General features: G+C 36.1%; 1 protein-coding gene and 1 long non-coding RNA gene across 2 annotated transcripts in view; one reads left to right on the top strand and one right to left on the bottom strand.

The window, feature by feature from the left end:
- Positions 1–18,731, top strand: part of cd151l (CD151 antigen, like) — a 47,275-nt gene extending 28,544 nt beyond the window's left edge. Inside the window, exons 4-8 of the mRNA XM_082183100.1 lie at positions 2,497–2,571; positions 2,652–2,756; positions 2,841–3,002; positions 12,899–12,985; positions 16,774–18,731. Coding sequence (XP_082039226.1) covers positions 2,497–2,571; positions 2,652–2,756; positions 2,841–3,002; positions 12,899–12,985; positions 16,774–16,833 — 489 coding nt within the window. The 3' untranslated portion in view covers positions 16,834–18,731. The remainder of the gene's footprint in view (positions 1–2,496; positions 2,572–2,651; positions 2,757–2,840; positions 3,003–12,898; positions 12,986–16,773) is intronic.
- Positions 1–20,300, bottom strand: part of LOC309508555 — a 320,760-nt gene that overhangs the window by 253,873 nt on the left and 46,587 nt on the right. The gene's annotated exons all lie outside the window — the stretch shown is intronic.

The following is a 20,300-nucleotide window of genomic DNA, read 5'->3' as shown; positions in this document are numbered from 1 at the left end:
CCCCCACTTGAAATGTGATAGTGTGTTATGAGTATCCCAGTTTAAAGAGATGAGTCTTTAATAAGGCTGGGAATCGAAAATGTGTATAGACAACACATATAAAACACAAAACTACGTATTTTTAACACCAGGTAGATTAGAAAGTGTATTCATCAATACAGTAGTTAATCATGCTTACAGGATGTGATTCAGAGGAGCAAGTTGGTCCAAATAAAGTGGGTACTGTCCCATCTTTAATGGTTTTTTTTTTTTGATCTCGCCAAGATTTCAGAAGCAGTTGACAAACGGTGTGGTAATTTCAACCACTGACTCTTCACATCCTTATCCTTTGGAAGTGTTATGAAGATCATTTTCTTTTGCAGCTTAGAAAACAGCGTCTTCTCGACATGTACACAACACGAACCAGCTACAGTGTTGGAGGGTGGGTCAAAGAAGAAGAAGAAAATTGCATTTTTGTCAAAGACTATTTCCAGATCGGATTCAGAACAATGATCAAAACATAGGGTGTACTCACACTAGGCACGGTTGCCATGAACCGGGCCCGAGTACGATTTTTGATTTATATGCTGTTGAGTGTTTAATGATCGTGTTAGCGTACATATGCGACAATGCTTGTATCGCTTGTTCTTCTATGCTTATTTTGGATCTGGAGATTCTGTACTATTTTAGAAGATGTGTAATTGCTTCCCCTACCGTATAACAGTGGAAACATGGATTGCCAGAAAATTCTGTCAATGACGGAGAACGGGGCGGATTTGGACCAAAAAGTGGCCCTGGACTTTCTGGCCCACAGCAGCCCACCACATCCCACATCATAACACATAGGCTCATTAATGTGCAGAATAATATTTAACACCACTTATAGCATAAAAATATAACGCAATACAAAAATAAATGCTATTTAAACATTTAAGTAACACAACATATATTTGGTCATATTTGTAAAACAAAGGGAAACAAACAGAAAAACATTAAGACATACAGCATTATTAATATAAAACTATCAAGACAGCAAATCAGCTAGTCAGGGGGTATCATCTTGGTGCAGTGGAAGATACACTACTCAGCAGAGTAGGCTGCACCACTCAGCTGTACAACTCCTGAATCAAGATTGAAACTATTTTGCATTAACACAAATCCTCATGGCATACTATTAGGCTATCATGTGACATTAAACTTGATTGATGTCCACAGGCTTCATGTCATCTTCTGGGAGTAGGTCAGCAGAGTTTTATGAGGAGGAGGAGGAGATGGCTTGTGTGTGTGTGTGTGCAAGTAGCCAAATACAAATAATATTAATACTCATAAAACCTGCCCAGAAAGCCACATGGACAAAAAGGTGCAAACTTATTGTGTAAGATGTGTTGGTCCTATCTGCAACGATCATAGCTACAAAATCTACAACGGTTAGTAGCAAATAGAAATTTCCCTTAAACACTCTAACATGCAAATTTTAAACATTAGAGTATCATCAAAATCTTAAATTATGTAATTATTAAGTCAAAGATAAACATAAAATAAGGAACTCGTTTTAGGGAGAAAACAATATAATTCAATAGGGTTTATTATTTAAATGTTATACTAATTGTTGAGTTAAGAACTAATTTCTCTGCACTCAGTAGTGTTTGGAATTAATATTAACTACCATCATTGTTAAAAAGAGTAACTAGTTTACTAGTGCGAGCTAAATAATGCTACTACTGATTTCATTTCAGTTTACCGGTTCATTTTGATTGCCATCCTCTTCACTGGCTCAGGTACAGGTAGGGAGGATGTTGTTGGTCATCATCAGCAGGCGCTGGTTCATCATCACTGACACTGACTGTGCTGCTGGGTCCAGCCTCGCTATCCTTGACCTTTGCTGTAATACTAGAGCCGTCAGAGCCTGCTGAACTGCAACTTCCCTTCGCGCCAAATGCATAATCTGTTCATTTGAAGCATTTCACAGCATCTACTACATCTAATGCTTTTTATTTATTTTTTACGCGTAACTTTTCAGCTCCATCTTTTCTTTTCTTCCACCTTTCCATCCATGGACAATTATTTGTAATTATCTGCTCAGAGAAATTCGCTGTAACGGATCAATCTCTCTCTCTCTGTAAATGAGACGTGAAAGGGGGTGTATTTGAAGATACGCAATGGAGTAGTAGACCAAGCTAATTAACAGGGAGGGAGGGCAATACACTCACATGCACACAAAACACACTCCTTGTCGGCCGCGCCCGCGCGATCGACTCACTCACCCATTTGCATAGAAATGTAATATTATGATTTCCGTTATTTAAAAAAATATATATTTGTGGACTGGTCCACATTGGCCAGCACCCCCCCGGGAAAAGTCCTGGTGCTCCAGATGGCCAGTCCGCCCCTGGCGGAGAAAGAGTTTAAAGGCATTTATCATTTGTTCTGGATATCATTATATAAATTGCCATCTCACAAGAATTGTCCTTGAAACCAAATCTCTAATACCCCTTGTCTCTCTTCTTCTATTGTCAGTATTTTGTCCTATTGCTGTGTGTGTTCCTGTTGGAAATCCTTGCTGGAGTTTTGGCCTACATTTATTACCAGCAGGTCAGTTACTTGTTATTTCTTTCTTTCATTGTTTTCTATGCATTTGTGTCTTTCAATGTTACACTTTGTGAATGTTGTAGCTGAATGAGGAACTGAAGGAGAACCTGAGAGAGACTATGGTTCAGAAATACCATCAGCCTGAGCAGGAGCATGTGACAAAGGCTGTGGACAAACTACAGCAGGAGGTGGGACAACTATCTGTTTGCTAAAATGCATTTGTTATTTACTTGAGTAGTTTTGGGCTAATGATTGCTTCTCCCTCTTGTCAGTTCAAGTGCTGTGGCAGTAACAACTCCTCTGATTGGGCGGAGAGTGTTTGGATCCGCTTTGGTAATGCTGAGCAACGGGTAGTCCCTGACAGTTGCTGTAAGAGCCCAGTCATACAGCTCTGTGGTCAAAGAGACCACCCCTCAAACATCTATAAAGTTGAGGTTAGTGCACTGCAAAGGACATCCTTGCACTAAACAAGAGCTGAAATCAAGGGCGTAGGTTTGGCCTCAGCTTTGGTGGGGACATCCCCCTCCCCCTCCCCCTCCCCCTCCCCCTCCCCCTCCCCCTGGAATGAGTTTTCTATATGTAATTAAATAATGAACAAATTAATAAAATACACACGTATCATAGTATGCATTCAACACAACAAATCCATTATTATTATCTATTATTATTATTATCCATGATTACAGTATTCCATTAATACTAAAATTGTATCTACTATTCTATATCAAATTCTATTGATATATTCTATTCTTAAATATTAAATTCTTATGCTACACTCACTCACAAATACATTACATAAATAGAATGTAGAAACGAAAAATGTCTCAGATCCACTGTTTATGTTGACTGCAAGATTCTAAGTTAAGGTCAGCTAATTAACATTCAGTGACTTGCTAACGTAGCATTCTATCATGATAGCGTGACTTCTATGAGTCTTTTTTTTTTTTTTTTTTTTTTTTTTTTTTTTTAACCTTTATTTAACTAGGAAAGTCACATTGAGGTTAAAACCTCTTTTACAAGTGAGACCTAGTCAAGACAGGGTCAGATAGCAGGATTAAACAAATAACAAACCACAGACAAAACCAACATCATCAATAAATACAACAAAGAATACAGCAGCATAAACATTTAGGTATTACCTAATACCCTATATAATACTGTTCACAGAAACGACATTAATAAAATCATATTGATAATGAATTTAAGTGGAATTATCAAAACATATGCACTTAGCAATGACCAATTCTTTTATTCTATGTTTAAAATCATTTAAAGAGATGAGGGATTGTAGCTTAAGTTTAGTCTGCACGTCATTCCAGGACCAGGGACCATAATAGAACAGGCTTAGCTTTCCAGCCTCTGTTCTAATAGCCGGCACTTTAAACTGTAACCAGTTATGTGACCTGAGATTGTAGGAACTTTGAAATGATAAAAATTTCCTATATAAATATTTTGGAAGTTTTCCTAAAATAACTTTATAAATTAAAATATACCAATGTTCAAGCCTGCGCAAATGCAGAGATGGCCATCCTACCAAACTGTAAAGTAAACAATGATGTGTCCTAAAACTAGAATTTGTGATATATCTGAGAGCAGAGTGATAAAGGGGGTCAAGTTTGGACAAGGTGGACAGAGAGGCAAATCTGTAAATAGTATCCCCATAATCAATCTGTGACAGAAAAAGGCTAACAACTAAACGTTTTCTTGAAGCCAAGGAAAAACAGGACTTTAGTCTATACAGAAAACCCAATGTGAATTTTGAGTCTATCAGTGCTGCACAGCCTAATCAATACTCTTAACCTTAGTTGAAAGATTGCTGCTGCTAGGTTTAACTGTAACAACATGGTAACACATACTATCACCAATCAATACTATTTTCCACAGTAGAATCTGCATTTGAAAGCCTGGTCAGTCACTACTACTGCTAGTTTATTTGTGTGGCTAGTTATTTTGCCTACTTACACTCTGCTTTATGAAAAAGCTTCGTATGTCCCCTTTCTTCTTCTTGGGTGGCATAGCTGATCTATCTACAAAGTACAAAAAGTGGCAAAAAACGGAATATTAAAATGTTTTACTCTGGCCTTTGTATGTGGCAGAGAGACAGCCCTGGTAACTTACCGTCGGCGTCGTTGACGCACGCACGCACGCACGCACGCACGCACGCACGCACGCACACACACACACACACACACACACCACCCGCTCGCTGCCAGTGCAAGCAGCACAAAAGTAGTCCCGGCCCGCGCGTGTAGCCTGTCAGATACACCGCCGCCAATCAAATTACGGCGTTTCTTGTACTGTCGTTGTTTTGGCCGTTGGAATCGATCCAAATAGCAGCGCAAAGATCCAAATAGCAGTTCAAAGGAGCTTGCTAAATATTGGTGGGGACAAATTTGTCATCTCAAAATATTGATTGGGACTAGTACCTAGCGTCCCCCCCTAAACCTACGCCCATGGCTGAAATGTTTTCTTATGGTTCTGTTGGATAATATAGACCATTTCACACGTTTAATTATACAATTGCAGAATTAACTTTCCCAATAAAGATTCCACTCAGAGACATTCTGTGTGCATACAGTATGTGTAGCAACCACTCATATATCAATCTGGTAAAAATATAAAATATTTCCTAAATAGTTTTATTAGACTAACGTTGATGATTTGAGGAGCTGAGGAAGAGCTGAGAAACCAGTGAGATTATAGAATGTAGCTAAAATGAGGGTTAGAAGAATGTGTTTGCAAGATTTTGTATGAATTAATCATCTGTTAAGCAAATTGGACCAAGTTGAGTTTATAAATATTACAAATATATTATGCTGACAAAAATATGGTTGTGCCGATAGACGATAGTATCGTGTATCGACGATAGTCAGAGATATCGCTACTGGCAGATGCCTTTGCCGATATCAATACGATAATTAGCTCGTTTTCCCATTAATGTATTAAATCATTATTATTATTATGAAGCTAGTATTGTTATTCAATTAATTAGGAACTACAATTAATTTGCCTTGCCTAAATTCATAACGACATCACCACATAACCACACTTGCGACATCACTGTCACGCGTATGAGATCCATTCACAAATTGTCAAGAGCTTGTTAGTGCTTGTTTTAACAGACGCATCATTCTTATACATAGCCAAGATGAAGACGGCATCGTTGTTCGTCAGTATTTTGTTTCCATAGCACATTAACAAAACATTTAATGACACTAATAACACTAAAAACAATACAATTACAAAATATTAATGATAATAATAATATCACTCAAATTATAGGCCTAATAACAGTCTTTAGTTCACGAACGCAGCACAACTCTGCCATCTGTGAAAATCAAAAGCAACTTTAAACACTTGTTTAACAAGTAATATTCTTCTAATTTTTTCACTGTCAATAATGTAAGTCCACAAGAGAAATATTAAGCCAGTAAATTAAGATAGTTGCTATACCGTTATATCCACCGTCGTCTCTGAGAGAACGCGCCGTTAATGCAGTGAAAGCTCAGTCCGTTTCTGCTTTCACTTTCAGGGAATGAGCGTGTTTACATTCACGTTATTAACTTGATTATGCTGAATAAACTGACAACCCTTACGAAAAAAAAGTATACTTCAAGTTCATTTTATGAAGTATACTTGAGTAATGTTCAAGTATATTTTGAAGTATACTTTATGTAGTAAGTATACTAATGTCAATATGTACTAGTAGTAAACTTGTAAGTGTACTACCGCTTGGGACTAAATTGGCCCACTTGAAGTATATAAAAGTATATGTTTAAGTGTACTATAAGTGTAACAGTAGGGCAATTCCATGCAAAGGTCATCTTTACCATGAAAAAATAAAGTTTTAACCAAAAGAACAAAACCCTTTTTAAGTTCAGAATCATTTCAGACAGTCTTCTTAATGTCAAAACAGCCATTATGCGTCAACAAAAGTGCCATGATGGTTTGATTGTTGATTTTCCAAACAGATTCTATGTAGGCTATTTCAGACGCGTCACATCCATAACAGGGTTTTTGTCACATCCATAACGCTGGTTTTTCCTCATAATACACTTCATAAATATATATATATATTAAACATTGATATTTTTATGTTCAGCTAAGACCCCTTCATCATGTGGATAGCAATATTTATACATTGGACTCAAAAGTTCACTGACTTTAAAGGAAATCGAACAGTATACCAAAAACTCTGTCATTTCCCATCACATCCATAACGCATGCATATTTTCCTTTTTTGGGGGTGCTTAAATATATTTTAGAAAAACATATTTTGCCTGTCAATTCCCCAGATTGGGTGCTCTGAGAATATGCATTTCCAATGTAAATATTATAAGAAGTTTTTTTTTTCTGAGACATTTCACCTGTCATTATGAGTTCAAATGTCACATCCATAACGCTGGAATTGCCCAGTAGTAAACTTTAAGTGCACAACTAGTTCATTATGTTTCTCATTTGTACTGCAAGTGAACTTATGAGTATACTAGTAGTTTACTATTTTAATACTTGTAGCAACTTTGAAGTATACTCTCAGTAAACTACTAGTTTAGTAGTTTTATACTACAAGTTTTATTTTAATGTACTTTCAGTAAACTACTAGTTTAGTAGTTTTATACTACAAGTTTTCTTTAAGTGAACTTAAAGGACAATTCCGGTATTTAACACTTTGAGTCTATTTTGTAGTTTGTTTTGGATGAACAAGAATGGTGGACAAAGAAATTTTGACAATGCTTCCTGTCTCGACTTTTTTACTATTTTAGAATTGCCCATGAACGGTTTAGAATGGGAGTCTATGGCCATGCACAAACATGTGCTTAAAACAACCCTTAATGTTCGTTTTCAAAACTGTTCAACTCACCGAGTGGTTAGTGGTGTTCGTTGATGATTAAAAACAAATATATCGGCGCAATGTATGATTTCAATCCGTTTATTTTTCTATAGTGGAACTATTTTTTCAGATACCTCACAACCGCGAATAAACTTCCGCTCTTCGGCAACTTCCGTTGCTCTGCTCACGCTAGCCTTCTGAGAGACAGAGAACCGAGCGAAAGACCTAAAAGACTACAACCAAATGTAAACAGCCCCCTTTCCGTCTCCGGTAGCGCAGTAATATCAACGAGCAATGAGTCCTCCAACGGAAATCAATGGGATTTTACAAAATGCCAAATAAAACACGACAGAAACTGTATTTCGCTACGCTACTTGTTTTGGAACATCAACGAACACCACTAACCACTCGGTGAGTTGAACAGTTTTGAAAACGAACGTTAAGGGTTGTTTTAAGGACATGTTTGTGCATGGCCCATAGACTCCCATTCTAAAGCGGTCATGGGCAATTCTAAAATAGTAAAAAAGTCGAGACAGGAACCATTGTCAAAATTTCTTTGTCCACCACTCTTGTTCATCCAAAACAAACTACAAAATAGACTCAAAGTGTTAAATACCGGAATTGTCCTTTAACATCATACTTATAGTTTACCATTTATATATTATTTTTACTCTTTTAGTGTACTCTCAGTAAACTACTAGTTTAGTAGTTTTATTCTACAAGTTATTTTAGTGTACTCTCAGTAAACTACTAGTTTAGTAGTTTTATTCTACAAGTTATTTTAATGTACTCTCAGTAAACTACTAGTTTAGTAGTTTTATACTACAAGTTTTCTTTAAGTGAACTTAACATCATACTTATAGTTTACCATTTATATATTATTTTTACTCTTTTAGTGTACTCTCAGTAAACTACTAGTTTAGTAGTTTTATTCTACAAGTTATTTTAATGTACTCTCAGTAAACTACTAGTTTAGTAGTTTTATACTATTCTTTAAGTGAACTTAACATTATACTTATAGTTTACTATTTATATAAAATTTTTGCAGTTGCAGTAGGCCTATACTACTATGTTCAAATGTTATTTTTTTATACTTGAAAAATACCTTTAACTCTACTTTAATTTTAAAAACATTTTATTAGCTTCATGCATCCTTTTTTATCAACACTTGAATGTCAGTAAGTTTCATAAAGGCAACTTTTTAAACAAAATAGTTGAGAAAATCACATTTTTGTCAAAGACTACGCCTTGATCAGATCCAGAACGATGATCAAAACACAGATGGAGTAGATCGAGTCCAACACCCCCAAAGCTTCACAGTCGTTTTCTCTTCATGGGTTAGGCCTACGCTTCATTTCATTTGGAAACATTAAGCAGTTTTGATTTACAAGCTGTTTAATGTTTGATATTACATTATTTTACATTTGAGTGAGCAATCTTCTATCACTTGTTTCAGCTTCTTCTTCTCCTGTCTTTTGATCCAGAGATTCTGTACTAGAAGATGTGTCATAGCGCCCCCTTCCGTATAACAGTGAAAACATGGATAGCTAGAAAATTCAGTCAATTGTGGGGAAAAGTTAAATTAAAGTAAATATATACACTACCAGTGGACTAGCCTACACAAAAATTCAGATACGCAGAATTAGAAACATATCTGTTTTATATATTTTAATCAATATTTTCAAACAAAGTTTCATAAGACTGAATATGAAAAACGATGTAAAAAAAAGTATATTTAATAGGCTACTCGATCAAAAGAATTAACACAACTACAAGCCAAGTATACTTTGAATAATTCAATAATAATTGAATAATAATTTTAAGTATATCTCGATCAAAAGATTGAGAACAAGTATAAGCCAAATATACTTGGACTTTTCTCTCAGTATAAGTCAAGTACACTTAAGTGTTATTAAGTATATTTTTGAGAAGTATATAAAATGTAGACTGAAAGTATGCTTTCTTCTTTTTACTGTAGTTGAAAAGTATACTAATAGGACACTTGAATAAACTTTTCCATGCTTATTTTATTTACTCTATAAGCTATTACACCCGAAAGTTTGTGACTATATAAAGCTGAACATGTTAGTTTATAAGACGGTGTGTAATATTATGTTTTTAAAAAAGTATTTAATAAGCTACTCAATCAAAATAGTAAACACAAGTACAAGCCAAGAATACTTAGAATACTTAATTATACTTTTAAGTATATCTCGATCAACAAGTACACTGTTGTGAAATTTCTAACCCTCCCAAATAAAAAATTTCAAGTGACCGATAACATCTACATTTTTCAATTGGCCCAAGTGAAATTCTTGTTGCAATAGTCTGTTAACATTGGCTCAATGAGAAATAATACGTCAGACTAATTGAAAAATTTTGATGTTATCGGTCACTTGAAATTTTTGACTTGGGGATGTAATTTTTTTTTACTGTGTATAGGCCAAATATACTTAGACTTTTCTGTCAGTATAAGTCGAGTATACTTAAGTGCAATTTGAAGTATATTTCTGAGAAGTACATAAAGTATATTTCTGAGAAGTATATAAAAAGTAGACTGAAAGTATACTTTCTTATTTTTAGTTTTAAAGAAGTATACTAATAGAACACTTGAATAAACTTCTTTTTCGTAAGGGAATGCATGTTATGTAAACACATTAACCCGTTTTCCTTTATCAGAGTCAAGTCATAAGTTTAAGTATAAACCGATCGACTTTTAGATTTTTGCCTTTGATTTCTCCCGGCATTTAAAACACAACCCGTGTTCTTTGGGCTTATTGAAGTGCGATATGTGAAGTGCATACAGACAGAGAGAGCACTGGTAGGAGGACATATATCACAAACTCCGACTCTTTCTTGACCTAAGAAATTATTAAAACGTGTTCCCATCTCATGCAGAATTACAGTCAAAATGCTGCATCTGTAACGGCGCGAGAGGATAATGTGTGTCCGTAAATTTCCCGCTGACATGTTGAAATACTCTGAGTCAGATACAAGAATGATTAGGATCTTTTTTTACCTCACTATACCGGGAAATAACCTGATTTAGCCTATTAATAAACACTCCACCTTTGCTAGAAAAATAGAAAACAATTCTCATATATAAAACGAAATAATAAAACAAGCAAATTAATGAGTAAATAAGCAAAATAATCAAATAAGTAAGCCCAGCCCCCCTCACGATAATATTGTGTATCGCCGATCTCACAGGCTGACGATAGGACGATATGAAAATGGAGCATATCGCCCAACACTAGACAAAAAATAACCATCCAATTCAATAGGAGTATAAATAATGCTTGAATGCTTGTGGAACTGAGGATCTAGGCCACCATGTTAGACAGTTATCTATCCACGGTCATAAGGAAAGGAACTGGGGGCCTCATCTCTAAAACCAGATTTGATATTAGAGTGCGTGTTTGCTAAAATCCACGCCAATGTTCATATTTATAAAAATGTCTTTGATGTGGAAAAGTGCTTAGCGCCACGTCAGGGTCTGAGCAGACTTACGCACTTTTCATTGTGGCAGAGAGTCGGAATACTGCAGGTATTTGGAAATGTAAGCAATTCTTGCCGCTTGCCATTCTCAATTAAATTATTTGAATGTCGACTCTTTTACAAAGCGGAGGTCAGAAACCATTCAGCTGTGCACAAATTCAAGATTATTTGCCAATTTATAAATTTCACTTATGTAAGAGTTCGTTCTCTGAATCATATGTACGCACATTTGAGAAATGATTGTAAGATCAAATGTAGGATGGTTTCTATGCAACATTTTATAAATGAGGCCCTTGAAGAAGAAACATTCACTCAATTTTTTATCTACCACAAAATTTGCGTAGTCGGCAGGGTCTTTATGCTTTCCCAGTGAGTTGACTGTCTCACTCGAAGAATCTGAGAGCTGGCTTAGGGATTTTCTGTAAGAAAGTTTGCATTTGGAACACAGAGGCACTTGCAATTCTAGGAGTCTGGAACTCCACTGCGGTTGATTCGATAAAGCAATTATATTATGGCTATATATGAATTGGGAAAGTCAAGCAAGAAATGTGAACAAACAGACAAAGCATGAAAATCAAGCCCTAACGGAAATGGTTAAGAAAGCAAGAACAGGAGAACAAGGATTCTATAACAAAACAGGGCAACAAGAGAGGAAGAGAAACATTACCTCCTACCAACTACCTCCTTATCCAGCGGTATTAGAATCTGCATCTGCCCCTGACAGGCATTTTGCCTGTTAGAAATACATTCTCTGTTTTAATGTTATTTTAAGGTGGGGTAGAATTAAATGAATGAAAAAACTCAGTATTTTGTTTGCATACCCCGTCACCTCACGTACCCCCAGGGGTATGCGTACCCCAGTTTGGGAACCACTGCACTATCCCAACTCCTTAAAAGCTAATGACAAGAAATATTTTTTCAACACCAGCTTTAAAAGGGTTTATAGATACGATCGCTCTAATTTCATGTGGAAGGCAATTCCAAAGCCTTGGACCTGCAACGGCAAAAGCCTGATGCCCTTTAAGCTGACAGGACCCCACATAAAGAACATTACAGCAGTCCTCATTATTTTAATGAGACAAAATAAAGGCATTAATGACCTTCTCTAAATCTGTTATCGAAAGAATTGGTTTTAATCGGGCAAGAGACCTGATCTGGAAAAAATGCCTGTCAAATTTCAGTTCCGGGTCAAACACAACTCCCAGATTACTTGTTTGGTCATGACAATAGGCAAACCATGGACCTAAATAAGTAACAATATCTGAGCATCCTCTGGCGGGACCAGAAATCATAATCTATGTTTTTCCTTGGTTTAACTGAACAAAATTGTGATCCATCCAGCTCTTAACCTCTTCCAGACATGCCAAAAGTGACTTAGAAACACAATTCTCTCCTGATTTCAAAGGGAGATAAATTTGTGTATCATCAACATAAAAATCAGGCCAAGAGGCACCACATCCAAAGAAAATTAAATATGGCTAATAACAGAACCCTGGAAAACCCCACAGGTAAAAGGTGCTGTTGATGGAGGAAAAAAAGTCACCAAAACAATCTGTTCTCAAGAATTGAACCACTTTCCTCACTTTTTACCGTGCTAATAAATAGTACTTTAACTATACTTCAGGTAATAATATTCACTTCAGAGTTGATAGTTATGGCTCATTCAGTTGAGCGCTATAGACAATTCATTTGATCAAGCTGTAAAACATGATTCTGTCAAAATTCCATATGAATAGAATTAATTCTCTTTGAGCTTAATTTACACAAAGAAGGGATTCATTGCACTCACATCAAAATAACTGTTCCCAGATTTGAACGTAGTGCTAATTTCTGATGTTACAATTGTTAACTTTATTAAGACACAACCTTCAAATGTTCATATTTTCTCAGCTATTTGATAAAAAAAAAAAAAAGGTGCTGATTATTGTGTTAAAATACTTGTCTTACTACTTGAAATATGGTTGACTTTTTGGTTTTGACTTCGTCTAATTTTTTTTTCAGGGTGGCTGCATCTCAAAGCTGGGGAACTTCATTCTGAATCACTTGCAGATCATTGGTGCAGTGGGAGTGGGCATAGCCTGTGTGCAGGTCAGCTGAAGCACTGCAAAGTGTAGAGGACACATGTACTGTAGATGAACACTTGCATTTTAGCCACCCTTAAAATTGTATCATGTCCTTGTTTAAATACTAAAACCGAATGTGTAATACAAACTTATTTTAATGACCACTTTTAAAGTCCTGTCACCCCTGATTGACATGGCAGGATGTGTCAAACATGTATTGATAAGATGTGAATTTCTGTGCAGTCCCAATAATCACACTTGCACTTGACCACTTTTCTATACGTCACACGTATTTCAATACGTGCACTTTAAATGAAACTTTGAAATGTCTGTTCAGAAGTTCCTATGTAACAAAGGAAAATGTATGAACCCTCTGGAGTCAGCAAAGGCACATTTTACAGTGTGCAATCAGTTTATTCCTGATAACAGTGGAAACTGCTTAATGTGGGCACACCCACGAGTAGCGTGGGCTATTCATACAGTAATTATCAGTGTGAGCCATGCAAACGTACAGAACAATAAGCTTTGAAGAAATTTACCTCAGAAGAAGAATGCGATCTGACACTGCTTGATCCAGCGGAGGATATCATTTCTGAAGATTAAGTAACTTGTTCTTTCTTAAATTAGTTAATGTATTATTTTTACATAAATATGTGCTCTTTTTACTAGTTGGGCTTTCCTTAAACTATATTGCCAGTCGAGTTGAGTTCACAACTCAAATGTGTGAAATCAAATAAAACAGGTTGAAATCTGAAATATATAGACATAAATATGCAACTTTTCATTACAATTTAAATGTCGAAAAAAACAAGGATCTAAATTTGATGCTATATAATATATGATCTAGGGCGATTATTGCGATTAATCACATACTTAGCGTGAAATTAAGCATACATTATTTATCTTGTTTAACAAATTAATTTTGTCATCATTTGCTATATCCAGCAACGTAAACTATAAGATTGAAGGATGATTCTCACAATTCCAGCATTTTCTGCAAGCTTTTTTCTAAGGGATATGTAGGTGTCTTTCCAAAAAAGGACACTTGGAGACTCCAAAATGACACCTAATAACCAAATGATATAAAGAATCCATATAATACATAAATGTATGCACACCAAAGCACACACGAAAAAACATTACAGAACAAATCTTTTCATAATTTACAATGCACAGTATGGACCACATGGTGATGCCAAAAAAAAAGCTAAACCTTTCAAACTGTCTTGACCTGACTGCATATGCCTAGTTCAGTTCACAAATCCATTCAGCATTACTAAATACAGCAACTTACACATGACAGATAAACATTTTCCTGAATGTGTGTGAAAACAACATGAATGTACTAAAATGTATCTGAGCAAAAATACAATGTGCGATCACTGTACGCCACTGCAATCTTTACCTTGATTACAATCCGTATCTGTCAAAATGATACTTGCAAGAAGCTGGTTTGCTTTATCCAGCAGAGAAAAGTAGTTTGCATATCATCTGGCCATACAGCGGTGGGATGTTTTGACGTTCCATTTAGTCTGTATTTCACACAGCACGATGCGTGAGGGCTTTTGCGCACAATATCAGAATATGTCAGAGCTTGTGTTTTAAAGCTAAACAGACACTGGAATGAATAATTCACTGAAAACTACTCTCTGCCATCTCTGATGTAATAAGCCTGTCTTTCTTTACATTAGTGCTGTTTTGGACTGATTGTTTAAATGCATTTGCTTACTGGATCATTGAACTGAAAACTTTCCTGGAGTTTAACGGCCTAAAATGGTCTGATCGCAACCGTGTTAAAGGGTTAGAACAGAAAGTGTCATGACTGACACTAGGCAGTCATGGCCTAGTGGTTAGGGAGTTGAACCCAAAGGTTGCTGGTTCGATTCATGAACTGGCTGGTCTGTTAACAAAAAAATTCACTTGAATAAATACCAAAAACAAAAAGAAAATGGATGTAAAGAAAATTGCACTTCAAAAAATATTAAACATTAGGCTCAGACATAAATAGTGATACATTCCATAACAGGCAAAACTGCCAGTTAGGACCTTTGTAAACAAATTTAAAAAAGCCTCAACCGGCCATATCACACCATTTTGCACTGTCCTCCTGTTACTTTGTCGACTAAACGCCCGAGTGATTGTGTACTGTCAGGAAGACGGAGACGCACTTTATTGTGTGTATATGCTACGCTCTGAAAATACTTGGTTAGGATTAGGGGTGAGGAGTGCGTGCGTATTACACGCCATAAAGTGCATATCATATGCACGCAAAACTATTTTGGGCGTATAAATGGCACGAGAAATAACATCCGTGGTATAGATACGCATTTTCATGAGATCGGGCTCGCTGTCGCATTTGGCTTTGAAACCAATTCCATCTTTTTCTTTTTTTTTTTCTCCAACTCACAACTAGCGTCTTCTCTCTCTCCCGGCAGTCGCCGCAAGCAGTCCCGCTTTTCCATACAAAGACCATGTGACTGACAAGCGCCGCGGCGCCGCCTCCCCACACAAAGACCATGCAACTGACAAGAGGGTTCACACTCCTCCTATACGCTAAGGAACCGAGAGTGGTCATCCAGTCTCTTTGGTAGAGAGAGACAGAGACGAGGAAAACAAACAAGCATGCAAATGGAATTATCGTGGCCGGAAAAATTATCGAGCTCATTTTTTTTATCGTGCGATTAATTGATTTATTGACTATCGCGTCAGGCCTACTACTCACTACTCTGCTCCTAATGTGTGTGCATTAACTTGGATGGGTTAAATGCAGAGGTCAAATTCCAAGTATGGATTACCATACTTGGCCGTCACGTTTCACTTAAAAAAATTTTTTTTTAACACGATAAGGATGTTGAATTGAACACATGCGTTAAGGCTTTGACGTTGACAGTGCTAATGTGTTATGATATATATAATATGACATAAAATATGAAAAGTAATGTTTCCACTGTAATATGATGAATGTTAAAATATGTTTAGACTAGTGTATACTGTAAAATTAGCAAATATCTTCTCAAATATAGATGTTTAAAATGTACTAAACAATAATATAGTTTTCTAAAATATTGTTCTTGTAATCAGAATGCTCACAGTTGGCTCTTTTTACAGTACATCAAAGACTTCTTTTTTTCCACGTGAGGAAGGTACTCGCATGCATTCCTGAAGAAACAATGTTGGACATCAGACTGTTTTAAAGAATTTTAAGAATAAAATAAAGTTAAGAGCATCATTTAAAGATAATATTAGACAGTTTGCTTTAGTGAAACCATTGGTGCAGAGATGAGTATGTGTATTTTGCTAAATGTTTGCAACTGCTTTTCATCAATTATTAGAAGCACCGCAATTAATAAATGATCTTTTGTTACATAGGAACTTGTAAACAGACATTTCGAGATTTATTTTAAAATGCAAAGCATTGAAAATCAAAAAGTGTAAATAAAGCCCAGTAAAAATAATTCAGTACTTACATTTTTACAAATGTATGTAGTGTGTCCCATCGGGTAATCAAAAGCCCTACACACACTTGCAGTCTTCACACCCGCTTGAACACTGGAAAAATACAGGAAATACGACATGTAAGTAGACAAGTGGTCTAGTGCAAAGATTGCAAGTATGAGTATTGGGACATCCTGCCATGTCTACAGGGAGTGACAGGGGTCATAAATAAAGGGACATAAATCATCAATTTGACACATGGTATATAATGAGGAGTTCTGTCCATATGATTTTTTTTTTTGCCACAACTGTATGTACAGTATGATATTATATGGAATTGTATTAATACCATGCTTTTCCTCTCATACGTTCTTTCAGATTTTCGGCATGTGTTTCACCTGCTGCCTGTACAGGAGTTTAAAAGCAGAGCCATACTGAAGAGACACAGCTCAACTACAGCATTAATCAATGAACATCATCCTCCATGCCATTTTTGTTTCACAAATTTTAAAGGTGAAGTATGTAGTTTCTGCGACACTATAGTGGCACCTAATGGAAATGCACCTTTCGTGTGTCGTGCTTCCCCCAACTCAAACATCACAAATACATCTCTTATGGGTGCTCATGAAGGCATGTCTCAACAGGTAAAAGTAATCTATTTTCAATAAAAGTACAAATTAGGAATACTTTTAGCTGTGTTGCTATGTGTCATAAGTAAGCAATTGAGTAGACTGTTTAGAGCGAATGCAAGTGTCATGCTTATAATAAACCCATCCAACATACAGCGGGGGAAATAAGTATTGAACACGTCATCATTTTTCTCAGTAAATATATTTCCAAAGGTGCTATTGACATGAAATTTTCACCAGATGTTGGTAACAACCCAAGTAAGCCATACATACAAAGAAACAAACAAAAATAAGTTCAGAAATTAAGTTATGTGTAATAATGTGAAATGACACAGGGAAAAAGTATTGAACACATGAAGAAAGGGAGGCGCAAAAAGGCATGGAAAGCCAAGACAACTGCTGAAAACTTACAGTAATTAAAAAGCAATCCAGCCCCCTGTCAGTGGAAATTAATAACAGCTGGTTCAGTCCCAAATGATGGCCTACAAAAAGGTCTCATTGCCAAGGTGTCACACAAGACACATCTCATGATGGGTAAAAGCAAAGAGCTGTCTCAGGACCTTCGCAACCTAATTGTTGCAAAACATAATGATGGCATTGGTTATAGGTCGCCATTCTAAGCTTCTGAATGGTCCAGTGAGCACTTTTGGGGCCATAATACAGAAGTGGAAAGACAATAATTTCACCATAAAGTGCTCCTTGCAAGATTTCTGATAGAGGAGTGAAAAGAATAATCAGAAGAGTTGTTTCTTTCTATGTATGGCTTACTTGGGTTGTTACCAACATCTGGTGAAAATTTCATGTCAATAGCACCTTTGGAAATATATTTACTGAGAAAAATGATGACGTGTTCAATACTTATTTCCCCCGCTGTAGCTGCAATAGGCAGATTTTTTGACATGACGCACCACGACTGTTTGTAGCGGTCTGCATTGGACACATTTGTGTATTTGTGTTTTTGAACGGGTGCATGATAATCCTGTATGGTACTGAAGCGTCCATTGTTGCGTTTTATATCTCAGCACTCCGTTCGCTTTGACGTGTTCATGACCTGTTTAGTCTTTGAACGTCTAAATGCAGCACATTTTTGCTTGCACTTCATTTTCCATGTCAAGCGCGAGTCATGGTCCCACACTGGCTTAACACCCTCTTGCTCCGCCTGCTACTGTAGACACTCCACTCTCACAATAGTTTGAGATGGAAAGATGGATCTGAGCAGACTCCTCTCAATGTTTTGATTTAATGTTTTGAGGCTCAATGTTTACATTTTTGGGGGAGATAAACCCATGAATGGCATACTAATAGTAGTCAATGAACCATAAACTGGATTAGAAGAATGTGTTTTAACATAAAAAAATCTTACATACTTCACCTTTAAACAGAAAGGAAACAACTGAGGGATCTGCAGACCATCTCGGATTCAGATCATTAAATCAATTCCAACTACACACTGGCACAGACACATATCCAGTAATAAATATACAGTTTATGAGTTTATGATCATTCACACATTTAATGTACTACTGAGCTAGAAAGTTCATTTAAATCCTTTATCTAAATGGCTTTATTATTCTTATTGATTCAAGGAATTTTAATAACTTAAAGTTTGGACTGTATTTTATATATGAAACCTTATATGTACTTGTTTTTCTTTGTATGTGTGATCTCCCAGATCCTCAATCAAAATATTAAATCTCTGCCACAGAACCTTTTGTTCTTTGTTCCATTTAATGCTGCTATGTTATTTATGCACCAATAATGGCATCAGGCACAGTTGCAAATATAAGTTTCAAAATACATGGAAGTATAAACAACAAAGTCTTTGATTAAAAAGAAAGTGTACTCATATATATATATATATATATATATATATGAGTACACTTCTTTTATCTTTTGCATATTTTAACCTTTTACAGCAGTGACTGTATGATTTTGAGATCCATCCTTTCACACTGAGGGACTCGTACGCAAGTATTACAAAAGGTTCAACCATTCACTGATGCTCCAGAAGCAAATACGATGCATTAAGGGTTGTAATTTTTTTTATTTGAAGATCAAGGTAAATTGTACTTAATTTGTTGTAACGAGGTTAGTTGTTGTGGGAAGAAGGAGCTAGGCGGGAACCGGCATACATTTAAAGACTTTACTTTTGTTTTGTGTCTATTTATATATTAAAGGCGGCAGCCCCTCACGGACGACTGCCGCACACACATAAACGAAACATAACTACTGTATGAATAAGCCTTAAGAAGAGAGGAAAAAAACAGCCAACATGTCACACCAACTTTGCAGAGATCTGGCGAGAAGTCTGAGGAAGTTGGTTAATGAATGACACAGCTTTGCAGAGATCTGGCGAGAAGTCTGATGAAAACTGCCCAGGTCTAAGAGAAAAACATTAAAAAATAATAATAAATACATGTACACCACAATGGATGATCAAAGTTAACTTGTTGACCTGGTCAACACTTCACCAACGTTCAAGCAAAATTTTAACTAAATTAATGTTGAGTATTTACATAGACCACTAGGATTTACAGTACAACAGTTACCATCTATTAGTGTTACCATCCCAAAAATCAGACCATAAAGTGCTGCAATGAATACGTTTTATTATTTTTCCTTAAACGGGGCTTCACATTAAATTTAGCCAGGGCCTGGGCACTCAAAATACTCTGCACAATGACCTTGTTCAACATTAAACTTCATAAAACAAAGCTCATACCTGCTGGTTGCAGTCTATATGATGCAGTTGTCTGGTACAATATAAAACGTAAGCATAAAACATTTGAACATCAAAGAGCTTCAAGTATCATCCAGGGCTTCACATAACATGACATGACACTCAAAATACCCATACAACGTCATTTTACAACATTAAACTTTATAAAACAAAGCTCATACCATACCATTGCAGTCTATATGATGCAGCCGTCTGGCACAATTTAAAACAATGAGTCTGTACCATAAGACATTTGAACATCGAATGGCTTGAAGTATCTCAAGTCATGAGATGCAACAATTGAAACATGTACATTTTCAACAACATGAAAAGCATGAAAATGTTCTACAAATGTAGTCTCCAGTTCCGTTACCAAAAAATAAACTTCGGTTCTCAGAAATATACAGAGGTGGACAGTAACGAAGTACATTTACTTGAGTACTGTACTTAAGTAGGCTACACTTTTTGAGTATCTGTACTTTAGTTAAAGGTAGGGTATGGGATTTGCAAAACGGCCGGCAGATTTTGAAAATACACAACTCAAATGGTCCTACCTT

Source organism: Leuciscus leuciscus (genome assembly GCF_965113295.1).
Source record: "Leuciscus leuciscus genome assembly, chromosome: 10".
NCBI lineage: Eukaryota > Metazoa > Chordata > Actinopteri > Cypriniformes > Leuciscidae > Leuciscus > Leuciscus leuciscus.
Note: the sequence above shows the minus strand (reverse complement) of the source record. Positions and strands in the feature narration are given on the sequence as shown.